Raw genomic sequence first — 25808 nt, forward strand, 5'->3', positions numbered from 1 at the left:
AGAGGGTGCCTGGGTGGCTCAGTGGGTTAAGCCGCTGCCTTCGGCTCAGGTCATGATCTCAGGGTCCTGGGATCGAGGCCCGCATCGGGCTCTCTGCTCAGCAGGGAGCCTGCTTCCTTCTCTCTCTCTCTGCCTGCCTCTCCGTCTACTTGTGATTTCTGTCTGTCAAATAAATAAATAAAATCTTTAAAAAAAATAAAAAATAAAAATAATAGCATGCTAGAATCTCGGCTGGTTCACATAGTTGGTTGGGGAAACCTGTAATAATACCAAAACAGTTCTTTGTATCCTGACTGCTTCTGGAGGTGGGTGACCTTCTGCTCCCCTGACTTGGACCATTCACTATGCAACTGCCCCAAACCCAGTAGCCAACCCAAATAGGACTAGTGAAAGGATCAGACTGGCTCACTGCAGACACAACCCCACCACAGTGGTGGGGGTGGTGGATGGGGGGTGGCTCATGAAAAAGAGATCTCTGTCAAAGCACCTGTGGGCTAAGAGTAAACCCAAATACATCTGAGCCTAGAGGCACCAAAGTGTGAATAAATTGCAGAAATGAAGATGCTTATGTAGAGAGTAGGAATCCTAGAAAGGTGAATTTATTCTCTTTGCCACCCAGGGGAGCCAGAGACTCATGAAAATCTTATGCGAAGCTGCCAAAGTTAAAAGCCAGGGCCTCAAAAAGCAGTATTTTAATTGGAGCTTTTGCAGTTACAGGCAACAAAACAACCAATCAGCCAAACAACAAAATAAAACTAGAAATGGGAAATTGTTGATTCACCCAACTTGAAAGTTTTGGGGTACATCTGATTTAGGCTCACCCATATCCAGGGGCTCCACTGAGCTTATCAGGACCTGTTCTGTCTTTATCACTCTCAGCTAAGCTCTGCTCTGAGCTCCTTTCCCTTCTGTCATGAGGATGAAGTCAGGCCCTGCAGCTCCATGTGGATAGGGTACTAAATGGGCTCAGAAGAGGAGAGCATGCCGTGTCACATGTGCTTTCCAGAAAGCTCCCATGGCCCCTCAGAGATGGGTACCTTCTATTTCATCCTCATTTTACAAATGAAGAGTACAGCCCTGCTGGATCAAGTGATTTCCCGTAGGACAGCTGGTAAGTGGTGGAACCGGGTGTTACTTACAGAAGTCCTTGCTTGATGGAAAGGGGCGGGAAAGTGCAGGGGAAGGTGGGGGAGGGCACTGGCTGGCAGGGTTGGATGGTAGAAGCAGAGGGTGTGGTTGCAGGCAAGGAGAGGAAACAGAGCAAAGTGCTTCTAGGTAATTCCTTCCCTTTGCTTCAAGCACAGCCTAAACCACAAAATCCCTCCCAGGTGAGCTTCAGAGAATAGAACAATATGCATCCCATTAAAGTCACAGGTTACTATATCTGGTGCTGGGCAATGTGTGGGGATGGAATGGGGTGAGGCTTCCGGAGTGTAGGCGGGGATTATACTCCCATATCTTAACCCTCCCCTGGGAAAGGGGCATAGAGCGTCTGGAGCAGCTCTCAGATGGTGAGGCTGAGTTCCAAGGGGCTCTTCTACCATCTGGGGCCTTTGACCTCCAGGTACTCCATTTCCTTGCTAATTGAGACCAAGCTGCTAAATCTTGTCAGAAAGACTCCCTTGAGTCCGGTAGGTGTGAGAAGGGCCCAGAGAAGTGAATGTCTGAGCGGGTCGGCGAGGGCAGGGGAGGAGGCTGACTGGAAGAACCCGGTGGGGATTAACAGCGTTTGGAGAAACCGTCAACTATGAACTGAGGTCTCTAGCAAGCAAGGGTTTGTGGCTAGAAAAACTGGCATTCCAGTTTCTCCTTGAACTAAGGGCAATGTTCAGGAGCATACTAGGTAATCGGAAATGAGGTAACGCCCAGAGCACATATGAGCTGGAGACCGATGAAAGCTGAAGCTGGAGGAAGCCAGGCCTTGCCCTTGAAAATTTAATCAATCTGTGACTTGACTCTAGTTATTGTAGGATCATATAGCCCAAGTCCTAAGTAATTGGTTTTATACTATTGGATTTCTTAGCTTTCTTTTCATTTTACCTAAGAATTTTAAAGCACTGTATTCTGTTTTAGTTGTGTTTAAGGAAAAGAAATTAAAAAAAAAAAAAAAAGGACACAAGGGCAACAGAGATTTTTGTGAGCTATGTTAGAGTTGATAATATTTGGATGGCATCTGGCATTCCCAGGTCCTATCCTGTCCTTGAGTTTCCACAGAGAAAAAAGTCAGGCAAAGGGGACCCCAATACTGAAAGGCTTTTACTGCAAACCCCAGTGTACAAATCTCTTGGAAGTGAAGGAGATCCTTTTACTTAGGCTACTGGCAAACCTGAGGGTCGTCCCAGGCTTTTCCCCTCTGGATCAACATACATTTACTGCTGTGATATTCATTCATTTATTCAACATATAATAAGTGTCTACAACATGCCAGGGCACTGTTCTAGGCATTTCGTCTTCAGCAGTAAACAACATACAAACAGCCTTGCCCTCGTGGAGCTTACTTTCTAACAGAAAAAAAAAAAAAAAAAGAAAAGAAAAAAGAAAAACAGATGGCTAGGGTAAATACTAAGGAAAAGTAAAACAGAATAAGGAAGGAACAGGTGACTCGGGATTGTGCATGCGGGTACGTAAGATACAGACACTTGTACTTTAAATAGGGTGGTAACAAAAGAGTAGAGAACTGAAGGAAGTGACGGAGTGGCAACCCAACATCTGGGGAAAGGGATTCTGAGCCAGGGAAAAACAGTTGCAAAGGTCCTGGGGTAAAAGCATGGTTGGCATGTTTACCAAGGAAGCCAGTGTGCCCTGAATGGAGTGACAGAGGCAAACGTAATAAGAGGGGGGATCAGAGAGACAGCTGGGATCACCTATGATCACCTAAGACCTTACACACGACAGTAAGATCTGTTACTTGCCTCTGAGTGAAATGAAAAGCTTTTAGAGAGTTTTGAATAGAGGGGAAACATGAAATTCATGATTCCCAAAGGATGACTCTTGGTGTTGCATGAAGTGTAGAGCAGCGTTGTCTGATAGATGTATAATGTGGGCCACAAAAATGAGTCATACATAATTTTAAAAAATTTTCAAGCAGCAAATAGAAACAGTTTTTTTGCTTTAGAAAGCAAAAAGAGATGAAAATAATTTTAGTATATTTAACTCAATCTAATGTCCAAATTATTAATAATATAACATCAATATAAAATTATTATTAAGATAATATATATATCTTTTTAAAAATATTAAATCTTTGAAATCTGGTATATATTTCACTCTGAATTCAGCAGAGTCACATTTCAAAAGGCTTAATAGCCCTAGGTGGCTTGGGGTTACTATAATGTATAACATGGGTCTAAACTGTAGACAACAAGGGCAAAAACAAGGTCACCAGTTGGGACATTCTTGCAACAGTACAGGTAGGAGAGAATGGTGAGGAAAGATGACGGTATGGACGAAAATGCACCAAGGATGAGCAATCCTGAGAAACAATTGCTTCTTCTTAAGGCATAGGCTAGAACTTGCAGAATCTTGCACCGCTACCCCTTCTAGGGAAAGGAAGAATCATACCACGTCCATGATGTGATAGAAGAGAAGAATCCAGCTGTCTACTCTGGCTTAGCTTTGTAATCCCTTCCTCATCACACTCTTATCATCCTTCAAAGCTCCACCCTCTCTTGATTCCCAAATTATTATGTAGACTTTGAACATCCTCTTTAGCACTCTTCTGTACGGTATGGCCTGGGGTGGGGATCAAGGGAAGGCCCTATTTTCCCCTTGAGGCCAGAATTTCCTCATTTGTGTTCTTGGCTTATTAATCCCAATGTATTCAATGGTTGAGTTCAGTTAACCATATTTCTATTGTTCTCCAGAGAGGTTAGGGGAACATTCTGGGTACCCTCTCCAGCATCACATTATGACTTTCATGGGTCTTAGCCACCTTTGTCTTCATGAACCTCTTCCCTCATGATAAAATAAAAATCATTTTACCAAAACATTGGTAAAAAGAAGGATATTAATATTATATGTAAAGACATTTTCTTCAGCATTAAAGGTCTTTTTCTTCTGATTTTTAAAGAACTTTCTGAAAGAAGTGGGGGCCCCAGACACTATGCCTGCTGCGCCTGATGGAGAACTGCACCCTGGCCCCTTCTCAGAATTATCCTATCTTCCCTGCACATCCCCCAAAGTCTGTAAAGGGAGTATTGGAGCCCCCTCAGGCCTTTATGAGGTGGCTGCAGCCATCTCTAAACTGGATCAAGATGAGCTGTTGTTATACCCAGGGTCACACTCTACCATAGGCTGAGAAGTCACTCACAGTTTCTTTCCATGGCTAGCTAAGTTTGTCTGGCAGGTTTATACGATGAGCTCAGATAGGAACCCAGCCCAGATCATGACAGGGCTAGTATACAAAATAACTCAAAATTGGCATCAACATATGAAATTTTAACCCTTTTATTTTTTTCCCAAAGAAAAGTTAAAGTTGAGGAGGCATACAAGAGATGTACTTTTTGTTTCATTGTCCCCTATGCGTCATCTGGCAGAGGAGTCACAGGTGGTCGGTAGATTCTGGATTCTTCTTCCATTGCTCAGCCTCGGCCACCTTCAGCACCTTCCATGATAATCATTGGGTGGTTCAGCTGAGGTTTTGTTCTCCTCCTTCTAAGCACATTGTGGGATAGTGCTTTCCCTTTAAATTTGGGCATGGCCATGTGATCTACTTTGGTCAACAGAATGGGAGTACAAGTGTCAGGTGTTGTCTCTTGGTGAAAGTCTTTAAGACAGAATGTGCAAATTCTTATCCTCTCTTTCCCTGCCATGGATCTACCACATTGCAGTTGAAGGGGTGGAGGCCCCTGTCTCTGAGTGAGGACATCAGAGATCAGAGCTTCTTGAGAAGAACATGTATTATGAGTAAAAATAAGCCTTTTTTCTTTTTTTAAAAGAGTATCCCTGGGGCTAGAATACATCCATAGTTGTATTTCTCCATTTCCAGACCGCGTTTGAGTCTTTTCTAAAGTTCTCTGGGGTCAACATAAAACATAAGAATGTAACAGCATGTGTTAGATTGTAATATAGTTTGATCATATTCAATGACCTGTTTATGGCGACCTCTCCTAGAAAGGGTAACACATCCTGTCCCTCACATGTGTCTGTGCAACTTCCTTTGCCCAGTGAAATGTGAACAAAAGTGATATGTAGTTTGCTGCATTTTCCCCCTCCTGCTAAAGCAACCGCTAATGTGCCAGGAAGAAACTGCCTGTCACCTTGAGTCCTACAGTCAAAATGACATAGAGTAGAGGTACAGCTGACCCTTGATCGAATAATGTGAGAGAGAAATAAATCTGTATCATGTAAGCCTCAGAGAGTTTGGGGGTCATTTCTTACTGCAGCATAACATGACCTAACCCATGACATTTAGAAAACACCAACAAATTTGGGAACTGAATATTACTATTTTTGGAGAAGAAGAATTTTCAGATCTTCTCATCCTATTAGGCCTCCTTCCCCAGAGTGGATGGGGAAATAACCCTTATTTATCCTTATAGTCAACTCTACTTTATTAGTACTTCTCCAGGAAGAGGACTTGCTGATCTGGTAGAGCTTTCTTTTTTTTCTTTCTTTTTTTTTTTTTTTTTTTTTTTTTTTTTAAATGGAAGTATTCAGAGGGGCAGGGGTTATCGGAAGGATTTTGGAAAATGAAGCTATGGAACTTTAGGTGGAGTCAATGCGTTCTTACTGTGCTACCTTCCGACCAGGCAGGTGTACGCTGGTTTTCCTTATACAACTCACTTTAGTATTAACACATTTATATGTTGCATACATAGCTCGGCCACTGACACATAATTTAAACAAGTAGGATGAACATTGGAGAGGACCACAGCATAATAGTATTTTTTAAAGATTCTATTTTTAAACAAGTATTTCACAGTCAGATAATTCTCATAAGAAAAAGCACTGAGCCTTGAATGCCCAAAATGAATAGAATGTTCAGAAGTGGGAATTGTGACTATTTAAAGTAGATTCCTATTGGTTTTTTTTTCTTTGATTCAAGTCTTGCATGAATATAACTGGGCCTTTGGCCTGTTTGAGATGACTTTCACATATGCAAATTGATGACCCAGTCCTAGCTGGGATGTTAATGTCCAAATACTTGATTTCGAAAACAAATCCAGATTCTGGAATTTTTTAATAGCTCCGATCCAGGATTGGATTGTCATTTATTTGTGCTCATTGTGTCTCTCTGTGTCAAGTGAATAAATAAAATCTTTAAAAAAATAAAGCATAAATCCAGGACTGACAGAAAGAAAACCTAACCGAGCACAAGATCAGGGTAGTTTGAATGAAGGAAAGCGATTCACTTGAATTTAAACTGCAGTGGTTCCAATAACTCAGTCAATACACCAATTTCTTCAGTCTGTCATCGCTGAGAAACTATGGGAACTTGAAATTTATAAAAAATGATTTCCTATGATGTTACTAGGGTAATTGAACAGATATATATAAGCATCTAGTTTATGTGCAGATACAAAGGCAAATTCAATAGGGTATTGAAACAGAATTATAATAGGATTCAATAGATGCTATGAACGTGATGTAATTATGTACAAAGGGAAAAAAGAATTACGTACAAAGGATGTGACTGGGCTGGGGTGGGGGCTAAGGACAAGGAAAAATACTAGAATTCATTTTGTATTTTTTATCTCCTATTTTAAATTTTTCTGGTTTTGTGTGCTTTTAGATATATATAATTGGTAGAGTGACACCCATGTAATTCATAAGTAGATATAGGTAGATGTGTTGCATAACCAATTGTTCAGAGAGCAGTGCGAAAGGAGAACAGAAACAGTCATCACTTGATCTGAAGTGTGGAACTCGGGACGACTTCTCCATATAAGCAATATTCTATCTGAGTCATACAGGAAGCCTGTGAGTTTGCCAGGCAGAAAAGTGGGGGAACCATCTTAGTCAGAAGGAAAATATAGCAGTATTTTCTCCTATGTGTGAAAGAACATGTCACTTTTGTGAATGGGATGTGCTCTGAGAGAGTCCTGCATCCATGGTGGGACATGTGAGGGAAGGGAGAGGTAGAGCCCATGGTGGAAAGGCTGAGATTAGAGTGTGAAGAACTGAGGATGCCAAGTTCATGAACTTGGAGGGAAAGGAGGGGAGGAAAGAAAAGGATAATGAGACCTTTCTACTGCCCCATTGGACCAATCTGTGGGATTCTCCTCTTGGCTATGATCCTAGGATCCTATTTCTCCTTGGCTGTGAAGCTAGGAGTGGGTCTCTCTCTGTTGGAGGAAGAAGCATTGAGACTCAGACACTCTCTAGCCTCACCTAACACATAAAATGTAGCTCTAACCAAAAGAAAGTCTCAGACTTTTAACTATTAGACTGTGATGAGTCCTCCAGAACTCTATAACCAATTTGATATTATTGGTTAGCACAATTTCCATCTCAGACATGTGGCTGGATGAGGATTATCTTTGGACTCACTCCTTCTTCCACTGTTAATAATATTTTATTCCTATTGCTAGGTATCTGTCTGAAAGTCATAAATAACCAAATCATGAAATTGAAAGCAATAATGCACAGTACTTGACATTGTTGGCAACTTCTTGTATTCACCACAGGTCCTAGTTGCAAGCAACAGAAGTCACTCTGGCTGATTTAAGAAGAAAAGGGACACAAAGGTATTGGCTAGCTCAAATAATCTAGGGGGTTGGGGATGGACATGAGGTGAATGCTTGGAGCCAGGCTTGGAGGCCAGGAAGCCAAGAATGAGTTCCCTGAGTCATGCAGAAAATTGATCCATTGATTCTGTTGCTGGCCCTGGATGTTGCTGCTTCTACTACTGGAGGCACCCACACTGGAGGAGCCTGTTGCTGCTGCCACCGTGCACTGCAGAGTATACCTGGAAGCACTCCTAGCTTCTCATTCTGAGCTTGGGGCATGAGTGTCTGGTTGGCAGAGTCTAGTTTTTGCCCCTGCTTCCTAGCTGCAATGCAGGGTGGGAAAGTGATCAGGCTCTGCCTATAGTAAGATGCGGAATTTCACGAATGTAGCCAAGGGACTCAGATGCTGGAAAGTCAAAAGGAAAGCTAAATGTCCACTTTCCAACTCTTTTGGAAGTGCCTCAGCTTATCTTCATGGCACTGCCAAGTCTGGCTCCTGTCCTGCATGTCAGATTGCTTTGTCACTAGCTTCTCTTCCTGCCGTGACCCTTCAATGAGGACAGCCCCTGTGGTATTATATAAATCAGCCCTTATGGTTTTCTTTGCTTCCTGGCACAGAGCTCCTAAACCCTTGGAATTTCCTAAATGATAAGGGTGACAGGAGTTTCTTTTGTCGAAGTGTTTCTTAGGGATCCCCTAGATAGCTTCAGGATGCAGACTCGTTGCCAGAAAGATCAAGCCTTGATTAGAAGTTGGAACTTTCAGTCTCAAACAACACTGCTGCACCCCCACACCCACCTCCTGGGAGAAAAGAGATTGGGGCTAGAGGCTAGAGATTGAGTATATCACCAAAGGCCAGTTATTTAATCCATCATGGTTATGGAATGAGACCTCCATAAAAACCCCTAAATGATGGTATTTGGAGAGCTTCCCAGTCAGTGAATACATCTGTGTGCTGGAGGGTGGTTCTCCCCAGCTCCATGAGGACAGATGCTCCTGTGTTTGGGATCCTTCTGGACTCACCTCTGTACCTCTTCACCTGGTTTTTCATTTGTATCCTTTCTAATAAACTGGTCAACCTAAGCGAAGCGTCTTTCTGGGTTGTGTGAGTTGTTGTAGCAAATTATTGAAACTGAAGAGGAGATTTTGGAACCCCAGATTTATAACCTATCAGTCGGAAATATAGGTGACCCTGGATTTGCAATTGGTATCTGAAGTGGGGGCAGCCTGTGGGAGCCTTTTCCCCTACAGGATCTGACACCTACTCCAGGAGGAGGATGCCACTCAACTATTGTCAGAGGCTAGAGATATCGTGTTGTAAAAGACACCAAATATTTGGTACCAAGATGGAAAAAACCTAACAGCTGCCAGCATGATGTCCCTGACTTGGTGTCCTGCCATTTGCCACTCTCTTTATTGACACCCGTGAATTTTTTCCAAGTATTCTGTGGTTCCTTCCAAATCTGCATTTCAGCCACCGACCCTTCTCTAAGTTCCAGTCCTTCCATCTATCTGCTTACGGAAAGTTTCTATTTAGATGGCCCACTCTCACCTCAAATACACTTTGTCAGAAAACCAAAATCTTTTAAATCCTTATGTTCTTTTTCCTTGCTTACGTCACTATGGTACTTAGTGACTAGGATTCCAAACTTCAGAATCATGGTTAATTCCTTCCAGCTAATCCTAAATCTTTCTGATTTATCCTTCATGGCAACTCTTGCATTCATGTTCCTTTCTAATTCTGCAGCCCGGGCTCGAGTTCAGCTCCTTTTTGGGTTATGTCTGGACTGTTGCAACAGTCTTCAACCCGCCTCACTGCCATCTGCCCGTACTCTCTCCAGTGCATCCTGGACTCTGCCACCAGAGTCTTCTTAATGGGCTGCCTCCGTGAGTGTCAGCCTCTCAACGATGCAATGGTTTCCTCCTGACTCTCAGAGAAAGAACACCTTGGCAAGCCTGCTGTTCAAGGCCTCGCCATCTTGTTTCAACTCCTTCACTCTGTTCTAGCATCATATAGTCTCAATTCAACCTCAAACATTTAAGCAAACTAAGAAATGTTATCATGCATTTCTGCACAATAGAAGAAGTTGATTTCACAGAAAGAAGATGTTGATTTCAGTCTTTCAGAGGTCATTTAAATTCAATGTTTGCAATGTGTCTCCTTGCAATCTCTTCTCTTCCATGACTACTGCTCCCATTTGAATTTGCCCCCAATCTCAGCCAACCCGAGTGCTTTAGTGAGTCCCGCAGCCTCCCTGAGCAGAGACACAGCCCGCAACTCAAGATTTGAAGTTTCCTTCTTTCTTCTCTTTTATTTTATATCCCTCCAAAAGTAGATATCAGTAGATGTCACAAGGCAGGAAAACACAAAAAACAGAGGACTTGCCTACTCTTGAAAGCCATCCACAATTTAAGCCAAATATTCCAACATCCACTTGACTTAAAGTTACAGAAATGCTATTTCTGAAAATCGTATTTTCATTTGCGTAAGACATTGTCGTGCACAGCTATTTTACTGTTTTCAAAGTTGGGGAATTACAAAGGAAGTATGTTTTTAGAAATAAAGAGACAAAAATTTGCTTCTATTTTGGCTCTACCTTTTCCTATTAAAACAAATGATGTCTGTATCTCTAAGCCAAATATTTCTCTTGCTGATTAATGAGGAGTCCTCAGGGCCCTGTAGCCTCCTTTTGTGGGGGTCTGGTCAGCTGTACCCTCTCCTCCCAGAGACTTGAGGCCTCACCAGGGCAGGGCTCTTCTCTAGGGCTTGCTACTCTCCTCTGCAGACAGCTTCTGAGCTGTTCCCCCTGAGACCATCTTTGTGTGCTACCAGTACAGTTTCTGACATAATCATCTGTAGCCACATTAGTCTACTAGGCCTCTTGCAAATATTTCTCTCACTTCACTGACTGTGTCTTTTTCTCCCCTACCCCTTTTCCATTTCTTCCAGTTTGGATCCTTCCCTCGTTTCATGGTCTCTATTCAAATCCTACCTTCTTCCTGCAACCATCCTTGATTATCCAACGCAGACGTTTTTCCCAAGGACATTCAAAACTATTCGATTCTTCTGGACTGCTCCTCTAGCCACCTTGTTCAGCAATTATTTTCACGATTACTTGATAAATAGTAAAGAGCTGTACAAAGGTCAGCTACAGAGACTTTTTGCGATCTTTTCATTTTAGATAAATGGTAAGTTTCTGAAGGGCAGAGGCTGAGTTCTGAGAACTGAACCTTGCCCATACCCCATAGCATCTAGCATAGCATCTCTTCAGAGCAGACACTGGGGTGGTGGAAGATGGGGGCTCAGAGGGAGTGGACGCTGGACAGTGCCCAGCAGTATGCAGCTCCCCTCCTACTGAGGACTGCACTCCATACCCTGCAGGGAAACCTGAGCAGAGATGACTGTTCCCTGTTGCTGGAGGCCTTTGACTGCTGGTGCATGGCTCTCCAGCAGGCATCTCTACTACAACAATGACTGTGAAGGAGAACTTGAGACAGCAGGCAGCCTGAGATCATGGACAATGAAGCACAGCTGACCTGGAGGGTTGCCTGGGCCAGCAGCAGACTTGGTAGGAGCAAGAAGGCCTTGGTAATTGTAAGCCACTGAAACTTTTGAGTTGTCTGTTACCACAATATAACTTGGCCTATCTAACATACTTACTTTAAATTCCTGATGATTAAGGGTTTAATTAGGTAACTGGAAACCGAAGTGGAATCCTTGGAAATCTAGGGCTTCCAATACAACAAATCTAAAACTAAACAGGGCAAGAGAAAGGGTCTTGGAATCAGACCAGGGTTTGAGTCCTGGCACCCATGCTTTACAAGTTACATGTCCTGAATGGGTGGTTTTTAAACCTTTTGGTCACGGACCCCTGTATACTCTTAAAAATTATAGATGGGATTGTTTCTTTATCTTTCTGATAGTTGATTATTAGTGTACAGAAACAACAGATTTTTGTGTACTTATTTTGTATCATGCAACTTTACTGAATTTATTAGTTCTAAGTTGTCTGATGGAGCTTTTAGGGTTTTCTATTTTTAATATCATGTCATATGGAAATGGTGCAGATCCCAGTGTTGGTGGGAATGTAAACTGATGCAGCCACTATGGGAAACATTATGGAGGTTTCTCAAAAAAATTGAAAATGGATGAAAGACCCAAATGTGAGACAGGAATCCACCAAAATCTTAGTGAACACAGGCAACAGTCTCTTTGACCTTGGCCGCAGCAACTTCTTGCTAGGCACATCTCCAGAGACAAGGGAAACAAAAGTAAAAATGAACTGTTGGGGCTTCATCGGAATAAAAAGCTTTTGCACAGCAAAGGAAACAATAAAACTAAAAGGCAACCTATAGAATGGGAGAAGATATTAGCAAATTACATATCAGATAAAGGGCTAGTATCCAAAATCTATAAAGAACTCATTAAACTTAATACCCCCAAAACAAAAAATCCAATCAAGATATGGGCCAAAGACACGAACAGACATTTCTCCAAAGAAGACACACAAATGGGGGCACCGGGGTGGCTCAGTGGGTTAAAGTCTCTGCCTTCAGCTTGGGTCATGATCCCGGGGTCCTGGGATCGAGCCCCACATCGGGCTCTCTGCTCAGCAGAGAGTCTGCTTCCTCCTCTCTCTCTCTGCCTGCCTCTCTGCTTACTTGTGATCTGTCTGTCAAATAAATAAATAAATAAATAAATCTTAAAAAAAAAATAGACACACAAATGGCCAAAGACACATGCTCAACATCACTCACCATCAGGGAAATACAAATCAAAACCACAATGGGAAACTACCTCACACTTGTCAGAATGGCTAAAATTAACCACTCAGAAAACAACAGATATTGGTGAGGATTTAGAGAAAGGGGAGCCCTCTTGCTCTGTTGGTGGGAATGCAAACTGGTGTAGTGACTGTCTAAAACAGTATGGGGTTTCCTCAAAAAGTAAAAAAAATAGAACTACCCTACAACCCAGCAATAGCAATACTAGGTATTTATCCAAAGGACACAAAAGTAGTGATTCAAAGGGGCACCTGCACCCCAGTGTTCATAGCAGCAATGTCCACAATAGCCAAACTATGGAAAGAGCCCAGATGTCCATTAACAGATCAATGGATAAAGAAAATGTGGTATATACATACAATGGAATATTACTCAACCATCAAAAAGAATGAAATCTTGCCACTTGCAACGATATGGATGAACTGGAGAGTATTATCCTAAGTGAAATAAATGAGTCAGAGAAAGACAATCACCATATGATTTCACTCATATGTGTAATTTAAGAAACAAAACAGATGAACATAGGGGAAGGGAAGGAAAAATAAGATAAAATAAGAGCAGGAAGCAAACCATAAGTCTCTTAACTATAGGGAACAAACTGAAGATTGGTGGAAGGGAAGTGTGTGTGGGGATGGGGTAACTGGGTGATGGGCATTAAGGAGGGCACTTGATGTATGAGTACGGGATGTTATATGCAACTGACGAATCACTAAATTCTACCCCAGAAACTAATAGTACACTATATGTTAACTAACTTGAATTAAAATTAAAAAAAAGTAAAAATAGAACTACAATATGATCCAGCAACTCTACTTCTGGATATTTATTTGAAGGAAATGAAAACCAGTTTGAAAAGATATCTGCACCCCAATGTTCACCGCAGCATCATTTACAATAGCCAAGATACGGAAAAAACCCAAGGGTCTGTCGATGAATGAATGGATAAAGGAAAAAAAAAAAGAATATTATTCAGCCATGAAAAAGAATAATCTTACCATTGGCAACAACATGTACGGACCTGGAAGGCATTATGCTAAGTAAATAAGTCAGAGAAAGACAAATGCTAAATGGTCTTTCTTATATGCAGAAACTAAAATATATATATAAGCAAACTCATAGACGCAGAAAATAGATTGGTTTCCAGAGACAGGGAGATAGGGGATAGGAGAAATGGGGGAATTATGTGTTTGTTTTTGATTTAAATAAATTGAGTAGTAATAAAAGGGAATGGCTTATGGAGGGGAGATCAAATATACTTAAATTGCATTAAAAAAAGTGAAATACAGATACTTCCTATTGCTCCTCTTGATTCACCTATTAGGAGCAATTCCTGAATTTTACTGAGAGCAGGAGGATATGTGATTCTGGAAAAGAGAACAAAACAGTCAAGTGGATGATCTATTTCTGATCAGAAGTTTCTAGGAGATAGCTTCCCCCACCCCCCAGAGAAGTTTTTATACAGTATCTTCAAAAGAACAGAAAACCAAAAAAACCATAGCTTTGGATTTCTGGGCTTGTCCTGGGGCCTGCCAAGATGGTACCTTTTATTTTATTTCCTGGATCTTGGTTCAGAGCTGTTAGTTTGTGAGAATCCTGTGGTGAAGCCTCTTTGGGTAAACATCTTGTTGGAAAGTCTGGCTTAATGGGTTTTACCTATGGCTTTTGAATAGCTTTGGAAGAAAAGTGAGAGCAGCTCCTCTAGGGTGTTGGAGAGACCACCTTATTTGTGTTAGCAGAGCCTTCCTCCTGGGCCCTCCTGAGCACTGGCTGCAGAGCCAAGCTGTGACCCCTGGATCTACCTTGAGCCATGAAGGTTCCTGCTGTGTGTCTTGTCCTTTCTTTCCCTCCCTCCTTTCCTCCTACTTTCCTTCCTTCATTTCTCTCTTTCTTTTCTTTTCTTTCTCTCTTTCTTTCTCCTTTTAAGATTTTATTTATTTGAGAGAGAGAAGCATGCATGAGCAGGGGGGAAGGGAAGAGGGAGGAGAAGCAGATGCTCCGTTGAGCAGGGAGCCTGACATGGGGCTCCTTCCCAGGACCCCGAGATCATGACCCGAGCCAAAGGCAGTCACTCAACCAGCCAAGCCACCCAGGTGCCCCGCTATATGTCTTTTCTTCCTGTCTCACTCTTCTCCCATAGGGAATGAAGATTCTCATGCTTCTCTAAAGTTTAAAGCTTCAGGTGAAGTGATCGGGTGCTCTCCTGTTACCAGGTGAGCACTGATTCTGGGGACGTGGAACATGGCTGGCAGACGGTTAAATCATAGGTCTGATGATTATAATGATCTTATGTCCTGGAGACCCAGTTTTAGACATTCCAGTTCGCTATCAGACCCCAAGCCTGATTTCAGGATTTTGAAAATAATCCTGAAGGTCGCTTCTGTGTGTGCAAAGAGAACTGCTCTCCTGAGCCCTGTGAGGGGCCTTTTAGAGTGGAGAGTTGGAATCTGTCCTTTGGTCTTTGCTGGTACAGAACTTCCAGGTCATAGGAGAGAGGGAGCAGGCTGGGAGGAGGCTGAGTAAGAAGGCTGTGCCACCCAATGGCCACTTCCCAGAACACCACACTTCTTTGGGCTGATCTGCTTTGTGTGTATTGCGCCTCTATCTGGGATGCCTTTCCTCTTTTTCTCAGCCCAGGAGCCTATTTCTCCTTTAAGACCCTGCACAATTCACTTCTGTCTTACTGATGAATTCCATGGCCACCATTTTGTTTTTCCCTCTGTATGTTCCAAAGTGTTTCCTTCCACTTGTCCTGTAGCATTTATCACAGAGCAGTAAAATTACTTATGAACATTAAAAAAAATATATTTGAGAGAGAGAGTGCATGCACACATACAGGGAGAATGTCTGCACACAGAGGGAGAGGGAGAAGCAGGCTCCATGCTGAGCAGGGAGCCCAAAGCAGGGCTCCATCGCAGGACCCTGAGATCATGACCAGAACTCAAGGCAGATGCTTAGCTGACTGAGCCACCCAGGAGTCCCAGGAACATTTTTTTTTTTTTAAAGATTTATTTATTTGAGAGAGAGAGAGTGTACATGCTTGCAGGGGGAGGGGCGGAGGGAGAGAATCTTCAAGCCGACTCCCTGCTGAGCGTGGAACCCAGCCTAGCCCAACAGAGCCTAACACAGGGCTTGATCCTACAACCCATGAGACCATGACCTGAGCTGAAACCAAGATGTAACAGGCCCTTCTTCCTCAAAAAAGGGGACTTCTCCCTCCACCCCTGCACATGGGTATAGGGGTGGCCTCTGAAATCAAGATGAGAGAACCCTAGGAAGAGAGAGCGAAGGCCTGGTCTTTTTTTCAGATCCTAATCTTAGAGTTCAAGAGATTTATTTTTCCCCATTGAAAGCTGTCCCCTTACAGTTGGTGTTTCAGATGGCACACGGTGCCTCACCATGAATCTGTTAGCGTCCTCACGGGCACATTTTGTTCCAGGAAGCTCTCAACTTGTTTTTGGGAGAGGAACTCCCAGGAAGTCCATTTATCATATGACTAGAGTAAGTGAAAGGTAATCCTTTTTAAAATGTGAGTTATGGAGCTTCGAAATGTGCCATTTATCTATGTCTGCTGTGGAACGGGGGAACATCAGGGCAGGTTTATTCCTTAAACAGAGTGTGCTCTCCATTGTCTTTAGGGCTCCGTACCCCACACCCTCTTCCAGCGTACAAAATACTCTCCTATGGTGAATTCTGCTGGAAACACTGATGCACCTGGAGTTCTTTGTTACCAAACATTAAGTATGTCTTTGAACACATGCACGGTAAACAAGCTGCTTAATTATTAGGCTTCCACATCTATGTAAACACGCTTTTGTTTAATAGTCGATATCAAATATATTTGAGGAATATTTTTTGGGAAGAAAGCAAAACAGCTTTGGAAACTGGAAAACTTCTAGAACTCTTAACCAGGCAGGTATATTTTAGAAGATGAAAGGGATCAATGCGGTCAACCATAAATTGGAAGAGCATCACTAAAAAAAAATGAAAGAATTCTTAGATTTCTCTTCCCTTTGTATAGAGATAGTGTGACATGTAGCCACAAACCCTGGCTGAATGGAACAAGATGGCACTATTTGCATTCACACAAAATGGGTAACCCACAAGTTATTTAGTTCCCAGTTTTAAGAAATCTGTGTAAACCAGAGAGAGAAAACCCATAGCCTCTGAGCTTCCTTTTAAAACCCTTGCTGCAGATGTTGAACTGACAAATGACAATATCCTAACATATTCAAGGTTAAACCCCTGAATGGTCTTTACATTTACTTATTTATTTTTAAGATTTTTTATTTTGCAGAAAGAGAGAGAGAGAGAATAAACAGGGGGAGGGGCGAAGGGAGAGGGAGAAGCAGGCTCCTTGCTCAGTTCTAGGACGTGGAGATCATTACTTGAGCCAAAGGCAGACACTTAATGACTGAGCCACTGAGGTGCCCCTGGTCTTCTCATTTATAAGGCTCAAGACAATAAACATTTTTAAAAAAAGATTTTATTTATTTATTTGACAGAGATCACAAGTAGGCAGAGAGGCAGGCAGAGAGGCAGGCAGAGAGAGAGAGAGAGAGGAGGAAGCAGGCTCCCTGCTGAGCAGAGAGCCAGATGCAGGTGGGCCCTGAGATCATGACCTGAGCCAAAGACAGCGGCTTAACCCACTGAGCCACCCAGGCGCCCAAGACAATAAACATTTATTCAGCACCTGCTTTGCTATTAGCCCAACATCTTACTTGTATTCCTACCACCTGACACTGGCCTTCATTTCACATTTAGCAAGTCAGTGAACATTGCACATCCACGTGGAAGACACTGGTGTTGGTACGTGCTTAGCACAATCCCAGGCACAGAGTAGGCACCCAGAAAACATGAAGTATGAATGAGAACAAGGACACAACCTTCACAAGGTCATGGTCTAATCTCAGGTAAGTGATGGGCACTTGGTCCCATTTACCTTCTAAGAGAGAGACATGAGTCAAGGCTTTGGCGGAGGCAGGAAGCACTGAAGAACCATTAGAAGGTACTGCTTTTCCCTTCTGCCCACCACATAACATAGTGGAGCCAGACCTCTGCCAGGGCTACCACATCTGGCTGGGGAGGGAGCCCCTGGGCAGTCCCATGGGGACAAAAGGGACTCTCCACATGAGGTCACTCGACTTCTCTGTATTCCAATTTAATTAATTTTTATGGGACGTTTTGAATAAAACACAACCCCCCTCTTCCATTATGGTGAACGCTTAAAATCACATTTATACGAAATTACATTTACGCTAACTTCTATTGAAAGCCAAATTCCAGGCTTAAGCTATTGGCCAAATCCCATTAAAAAAAGAGGATATTAAGTAAATTAGTTGAGCTGATTAAAAACACCTTCATCAACGTAGAACACGGGTGCCAACAATATTAAGGGTTGAATTATTGATTTCTTTTTAAATAGCAGATGGTACATTAGGAGGGAGGAAAAGCGACTCGGCTTCCTGTCTCCTCCCTTCCCCGCCCCCACCCCCCTTTCTTTGGGACTAAGGAGGGGACCCACTGATCGACTCCAGGAGAGCCGGGAAAGGGAGGTGAAGGAGTAAGGTGGGAGGACAGGAAGGTAGAAGATGGGCCTAGGTAAGGGAGAAGGAAAAACAGGAGTGGAGAATAATGACCGCAGGGAGCGGGGGGCCACAAGCCTGGAAGAGGGTCGCTGTCCTAGTGAAGGTGCAGTCATCCCTACCCTCGCCCGGCGGCGGGACCCCAAGGCACCGCTGCGAGCCAGGCGGGCGCTGGAACTGGCACGAGGACGCTCCCGAAGTCGGCCGCCAGAGGGCGCGGCCGGAGCCGGCGCGGCGGAGCCCGAGGAGGGAGGAGGGGAGCCGGCGGAGAAGGGTCAGCCGCGGCGGCACGGGCGACAGCGGCAGCCGCGCAGCTCGGCTCCCCGCGCGTCTCCCGTCCCCGCGCCCCGCTAGGGCGCGCAGCTCCCGCCGCCGGGATGCTGCCGCCCGCTCGCCGCGGCCGCCGCCTCGCGCTCCCGGCACTGCTCTCGCTCCTCACCTGCTCACTGGGTAAGTAGCGGGCGGCCCGGGCGCGCACGGGAGAGGCGTGGGCTTCTCGGGCGCTGCCGCCCGCGTCCCGCGTCCGCGCGCCGAAGGGGGTGCCGGGCGGCCCAGCCCTGCCCCGCGGGCGCCCGTGTCCCGCCGTCCCGTCCCCGCCGCGCCGGCGGCAGCGCCCTCTCGCGGCGTCCGGGTGGGGACCCGGCTCTCCCGGACCCCGGGGCGCAGCGCGCCCGGCCCCTTTCGGCTCGGCGGGTCCCGCCGCCGCCCCGGCCCCGCTCGCGTCTGCCCGCCTCCTTCCGCCAGGAGCTGGCGGCCGGCCGAGCCGGGAGGGCGAGGCGCTCACCCCCACAGGAAGCGCTGAGTAAATGTGCAACTGCAAGAAACTTTGAGAGCGGGGAAGCGGCGGCCGCGGTCCCGCCCCCTTGCCTTCCGCCCGCGTCCCGCCTGCCCCGCAAGCCCCACACGCCCCGCGCGGGCGCCACCGACTGGAGGCGGGCGGGCCCGGCGGCCCTCTCGCCCGGCCGGGGCGGCCCTCTCGCCCTGCACCTCCGCGCGGGGCAGCCGGGGGCTAGGGACGGCCCTCCCCGCCCCCCGACCCAGATCCGCGCGCCCTGCAGGGGCTCTCTGCGGGGGTCTTCCGGCCGTGCCCGGGTCTCCAGGGCTGACAAGCCAACTTGGCACCAGCCCTTCTAATCATTCCTAGGTTAGGAAGGGAGGGTCGGGGTGCCCGGCTGGGCCTTCAGTGGGTGCGGTGGTGGCGTGGCAGGGGCGGTGGGGACATTCCCCAGTCTTGGGTCTTTAAGGGGGAAAATTAGAGAACACTTCTGGGAGCAGTGCTTGTCGGGGTTGCTGCTGCCCTAATGCCCCTTTCCTTTTTTCTCCTGTTCTCCTCACAGGAGCGTTTTCTCCCCTTTATCGTAAAATGATGTGGCAAAGTTAAAAAAAAAAAAATCGTCCTGATTGACATATATGGTGAGCTTTGTTCAAATTTGAAAGGTTGGGGGAAAATGACTCCCTTTTCAGTGTTCTCGGGGTTATTGTCCTCTAACCCGGATTTTGTGTTTGCAGTCTGTTAAAAGGCAGTAATTTCAGATTTTTAGAAATGGCAGAATAGTGCAATTTAGGAAGAGACGTAGCGTTATTGCACATTGCTTTTTGGTAGCCCACTGGAACCTGTACAGCTCGTTTTTATTTGGATTTAAACTCTCCGAATGAGGACGTTATTTGCGTACTCTTCGCTTTTCTATAGGTGCTCAGTAAGTGTGGGAAAATCGAGGGAGATTAATTGTTAATTAATTGTTCACATGCATGATTAAGTAAGCAACAATGTAATTAAAAATGTTGGGACACCTTGGGCACAGAGAGCTATAATTGACGGTGGGGAGCAACTGAACGTGGAGATCGGCTTTAGTGGAAGAAAGAATGCATGGCCGAGAGGGGGGCAGCCCAGGGAGAAAGGGAGGTTGGAGGGGTGGGAATTTGACTAGGTGACTCTTGGCTACATCAGTTGGCTTGCTGCCTGGAAGTTTTGCACCTAACCAAACAGGGTGGGTGGTAGCTGAAATTGGCATTCTATTTATAGCACTGCACTTTATAATGGTGTACTGGGGATATAATATTTGTACATAATATATTCAATGTAGGGGCTGAAATACATTTGTATTGCTGTGTGTCTATTTTTTACTGCACTTAAGGGAATATCTGTACTGTCCAAACTTGATAACACATTAAAGGACAGTCAGAATGAAGCAAAATGTCAACACATTTTTAGAGATGTCTATTAACATTGTGAAGTTGTCAGATAAGCACAATAAATAAGACCTAAAACTTATTAAAAGGTCCTTGTGAGACATTTGGCTTTGTGAACTGGCTTTCATGGGTTGGCACAGACAAGAAGCTGTATTCTTCGAGGTCTGAAGTAAATCATGAGCTTGGTTTATTGAGCTCTGCTTTGATGGTGTTGGGGGAGCACCCAGATGCAGAAAGATGTGGTACCCAATCTATAGATCTCTAAACCAGGGCTCTTGGATCTTGCTAAAACGGAGATTGTGAACAATCCTGATTGCTTAAAAATACTCTAAATATTCCCTCGTTAGTTTGGCCTGGGTATATATATAGTTTAGTTTTCCCACAAACTATAGCATATTCTCTCGAGTTGTTAGAGAAAAGTCAATATAGAAAATTTATTTTAAACCCATATGATTATACAGACCAAATTCACTGCAACTTCAGTTCTAGAGTCCAGTGCCAGTTCTAGAATCAGATTTATTCACACCTCTACGTCAGCTCCTAGTGGGTCTGAGCTCAGTTTTCTCATATAAAACAGGAGACATAGACTAGATAAAATACCAGAACTTTGCCATTTCTTACAGTTTTAATGTAATGAGTCTGTTGTGGCAGAGACTGCTATCTGCTACTCAGTTACCCTTCCTCAGTAGTTCCTTCCTTTCCTGACTAAAAAACCTCTTAGATAATCAGGAATGAGGGCACCTGGGTGGCTCAGTGCTTAACCATCTGCCTTCTGCTCAGGTCATGATCCCGGGGTCCTGAGAGCAGGCTCTGCACTGGGCCCCTGCTTGGTGGGAAGCCTGCTTTTCCTCCTCTCACTCCCCTTGCTTGTGTTCCTTCTCTCACTGTGTCTCTCTCTGTCAAACAAATAAATAAAATCTTAAAAAAAAAAAAAAGATAATCAGAAATGTTGGGTGACTGTATTTGGAGATAGGACCTCGAAGGAGATAATGCAGGGTGAATGAGGTCATAAGGGTGGGGCCCTAGTCCAGTGGGACTGTGTCCTTGTCCTTCTCTGAGGGGGAAGAGACACCAGGGATGCACTCAAACAGAGAAAAGGCCATTGGAAGACACAGTGAGAAGACTTTTCTACTTGCGAGCTAACGAGAGAGGTCTTAGCAGAAACCAACCCTGTTGGCACCTTAATCTTGGACTTCTAGTTTCCAGAGTTGTGAGGAATAAATTTCCATTTGTCTACGGTTGTTGTTAAGGCCGCCCTAGCTGACTAATAATACAGGGAGCGAGGGGAAGGATGGAGGAATCTCATGGTGGTAGTGGCAGCAGCGGTGTGTCCAGGGAAAAGAAGTTTCTCAGTGGCCCTTGCAAGCAGGGACAGCCACTGAATTACCTGTAGTGATTTTTGGGTGGGTCTCTTTGTGAAGCTGGTTAAAGGTAGCTGACCCAGTTGGGATGCATGCTTTTTGTTATTCTTTGTTTGTTTGCTTGTCTTTGTTTCATCTTCCTTCCCATTGTGTAAATCTGATGGATGGAGCCATGGTGGTCATCTTGTGACCATGAGGTGACCTTGAAGACAGAAGCCAGTAGTAAGGATCGTGGGGCAGAAAGTGCAGAAAGTGCAGAAAGTGCAGAAAGTGCCTGCCTGGGTGCCTGAAGGATGTGGAGCACCACGCCAGCCTTGGGTCCCTTTTTCCAGACTTGTATTGCAGGAGATTAAAAATAAACCTCAGTCTTGTTTAAGCCTCAGTTGAGTTTTCTGTTACGTGTAGCAGCCAACCTAATCCTAACTGATACATCTGTGAAGAAGCTCATTTGAACCAATGGTAAAATAATAAGATGCTAACTTTTATCTTTCTTTCTTTCTTTTTTTTAATTCCTGAAATAGGAATTTCTGATAAATACAGCTTTTTTAAAATATAGATTTTATTTATTTATTTGACCGACAGAGATCACAGGTAGGCAGAGAGGCAGGCAGAGAGGAAATAGCTCCCCACTGAGCAGAGAGCCCAATGCGGCTGGGCTCGATCCCAGGACCCTGGGATCATGACCTGAGCCAAAGGCAGAGGCTTTAACCCACTGAGCCACCCAGGTGCCCCTAACTTTTATCTTTCTTATCCCTGTTTCTACTCTGTATGTGTCAGGATTGAATTTGTTAGCATCCACCAAAATTAGGCTTGATTTTTTTTTTTTTATTCTGGTCCAGTTCTCGCTCAGATTCTTTTTACTGCAGTGAGTTAGACTTTTTAGGACACCAAGAGTCAGACCTGATCCCAGGTTATTGTGTGTGTGTGTGTGTGTGTGTGTGTGTTTTAATTTGCGATTTTTAAACCCTCCTTTTATTTCTTAAGCAGCTATGACTGATAGAGAGTTTACCTGTCTGGATGAGTTCTTGTCCAGGTAGTCTGGGGTTTCCAAGTAGACATGGTTTTCTTGGTTATGGATTTGATTCAAAGGAGTTTGTCTGTAGCCAACAGTCAAGCTGTTTATCAGGGGGCAGGTAAGGAGAGGGGGAAAAGAGCATCTGTTTCAGGTGGGATGGTGGGTGGTGGGCGTGGGGGAGGGAGGAACTATCCTGACCCTTTTGTGAGCTTGTTCTGAGGCAAGCATTGTGGGCCTAGTAGTTGAGTAAGTCCTAATACTGACTTCATTTGGACCACTAAGAGGCAGGTTTTTTTATTTTGTTTTTTGCTTTTCATTAGAAACATAAATCAGGGTGTTTCTAGGCACAAAGGGATTATGGGCGATTCGCAAATGTTATTATGTGTTGCCTCTTGTAGCATTATGGACAATCCATCTTTGGCGTTGCCAGATTCTTGGTAAAGAATAGTATATAGGAGTGTTAATTCTATCTTTTCCAACACAAAGGAAAGTTTAGCGAGTGTTGGGGGTTCATCAGATCTATTATTGATGGAGAGTCTCCCTTAATTCCGTGTTTCAAAGCTTTATTCACTAAGCCACTCCCTAGAGGAACCCAATTCAGTGTAGGCGCTGATTTGCACTCCTAGAAAATGTTAACAGTTCAAAAATAGTATTAAAAGAAAGAACTGTACTTGGAATTTTTTTCATTTATTCTGACTGTTGAGTATCTACATGTATCACGCACTGGGGATATTGCAGGAAGACGACAGATCGAATCTGGCTTTCCCCTGGTGGAGCAGGCAGTCTCCAAGGGGAAGGTGACATTAAACACTAAACAAAACAAATCGCCCTGTGCTCAGTGCCCTGGCAGGGGAGTCCGGGTGCTGGGAGAATGCCAGGCAGGGAAATGGAGGGCTTTAGCCTGGAGTCTGGAGTAGTGGTTCTCAATAGGGGGCGTTCTTGCCCCCCATGGAGAATTTGTCAATGGCTAGGGACTTTTTGTTTGTGGCAGGGAGTGCTACTGGCATCCAGAGCTGGGGCTCTGAGGGACATCCTACCATGTGCGGGACAATCTCACTCTCCAAAGAATCTGTGATCTGATCTATTGTTGATAGTGCTGGGTGCCGGGTTAAGAAACCTTGGAGTAGGGAGTCAAGGAAGACTTCTTGGAGGAGGAGACATCAGAACTCAGACCTGAAGGGCAGTTAAGTGGAAGAAGGGGACATGCCCAGGAGGGGAAAGAGCTTGGTGCTGGAGGAACACAACCGAGATAGGACAGGACTGGAGAGATTCAGAGAGGGGCTGGGAAGTTCAGTGGGGGTCAGGCAATGCAGGTCTTACGGAGGAAGGTGAGGATTTTGGGCTTTGTTCTTAGAGCAGTGGGAAGTAGCTGAGGGGCTGCAGTGGGAGAGTGACATGGTTTAACCTCCCGTTGTAAGGAACTCGCTGATGTTGTCCCGGGGAACCGAGATTAGAGGTGACTGGTGAGGACTTGTGGGACCAGCGAGGAGGCTGCCGGAATCAACTACGTGAGAGATGATGAAGGCAGCTGATGGGAGCAGTGGGCTGAGAGGAAGGAGGGGGTCAAAGATGAGTCAGGTTTCTGTCATAAGCTGTGGGTGGCTACCAGAGCTGTTTACTGATACAGGCACTAATGGAGAAGGACCAGATTTTAACTTTTTTTTTTATTGTAGTTAAATAATATAGAGTTTCTTTTAACCATCCTGTGGCATTAAGTATCCAGACATTTTTCTAAAATTTACTTTTAATTTTAGAGGGAGGTGAAGATGAGGAGTTCACTTTGGACAAATTGAGTTTGGGGAACGTGAGATGTTCAGGTGGGTGTCATGTGGGCAGTTGGATCTGTGGGTCTGGAGCTCAGAGGAGAGATTGCAGAGAGATTTGGAGGGCAATTTGAGTAGATTTTTTTTTTCTTTTTTTAAAGAGGAGAGAGTCTTAATTGGCAAAATAAATCCATTTAAACTTTCATTCAAAATGTATGGGTATCCAAGATTTGGTAGAAGCTGGGACAGAAAATCATCTTTATCTGTGTGATGTAAAGCTGTAGGCTTATACCAAAAAATGAGAAAAGGTATCCTCAAATAAGATTAGAATGTATCTCCGTTGTAACAATGCCATCTTCACCTAGGGAACTTATTTTCACTACTGAAAGAATATTTTATGGTCTGAAAAGGTGATATGCTTTAGTTTACATCATTGTTTGCTGAAAGAAAGCTGTAGGAAGCCGAAGGCTCTTTCCATATCGTGCTGAATTTATCTTTTCCGGATCCTTGAGGGTGGATATACTGGAGCTTGTTCTTCGTTTATGAGGTGAATGAAGTAAAGGAAGGTAAATGGCCAAGGCCTTTTGGAAAGATCATCCCAAAGAGAGTCTGTTTAGCTCTGCACCCCAGTGTGTCAGACTTCAGCACACAGGAGAATCCCCTCAGTGTCTTGAAGAGTTTCCTTTGTTATGGGGCCCCTTGTTAAAAGGTATATTATGGGTTCCCAGCTTCATATTTTTCTTACAAAAAAAATCTGAGATGAGGCCTCTAGATTTGCATTTGTAGCAGGCCCCAGGTGGGTCATATGTGCTCGCAGGTGCAGGAACCCTGCCTAAGGCCCAGGTAGAAACTGGGACTCTTGCTAGCGGATTTTCTTGCATATCTGTAGAATGTAAAGATGATTGCTGGCTGCTTTGTTTTTAAAATGAAATAAGGAGCTGTTTCTGAGACAGCAAAGCGTGGACTTGAGGCTTGATTTGTCTTGCTCAGATATTTCATCACCTCGGGAAAGGAACCAGAAACTCCAGAATTCAAACAAAGCAGTCTTTCTCTGGTTCCAGCATCCTTTGGAAACAGGCAGGTTTTCAAATGCTGCTGGAGGGGCTGTAGGAGGAGGACCATGAGTCTCAGAAACTGAAGAGTGGGTTGTTTGAGCAAAGGTGTTTGGACAGTTGACAAGTTCCTAACAGCATTAGAACATCTCAGCCTGTGGCTACTGTGGATTCAGTGGTGCTGATGGGGTGGGGAGGGTCTTCTAAAATGACTTTTTATATTGTAGAAATAAGATACCCCCAATTTAAGCAGAGACTGTATAAGTTCACTTGATAGTTAACTGTTCAGTGCTGCTCGTACAATGCAAAGGGATTATATGAAGCGCTGATTTTTTTGGTGGTGAGTTTGTTCTGGAGTGGGCTGTGCAACGGGGGTTTCTTCTGCCCCTT

The 25808-nt window shown here is 44.5% G+C and overlaps 1 protein-coding gene across 2 annotated transcripts in view; it reads left to right on the plus strand.

The window, feature by feature from the left end:
- The first annotated feature begins 18156 nt into the window (after nt 1-18156).
- Nucleotides 18157-25808, plus strand: part of B3GLCT (beta 3-glucosyltransferase) — a 116861-nt gene continuing 109209 nt past the window's right edge. The window contains exon 1 of one of the 2 annotated variants that reach the window (XM_045069531.1): nt 18157-18487. In XM_045069531.1, coding sequence (XP_044925466.1) covers nt 18415-18487 — 73 coding nt within the window. In that variant the 5' untranslated portion in view covers nt 18157-18414. The remainder of the gene's footprint in view (nt 18488-25808) is intronic. The other variant, XR_006603540.1, reaches the window with a different exon arrangement.

The sequence above is a fragment of the Mustela putorius genome, unplaced genomic scaffold (genome assembly GCF_011764305.1).
Source record: "Mustela putorius furo isolate JIRA1106 unplaced genomic scaffold, ASM1176430v1.1 tig00003942_pilon_pilon_pilon, whole genome shotgun sequence".
Lineage (NCBI taxonomy): Eukaryota > Metazoa > Chordata > Mammalia > Carnivora > Mustelidae > Mustela > Mustela putorius.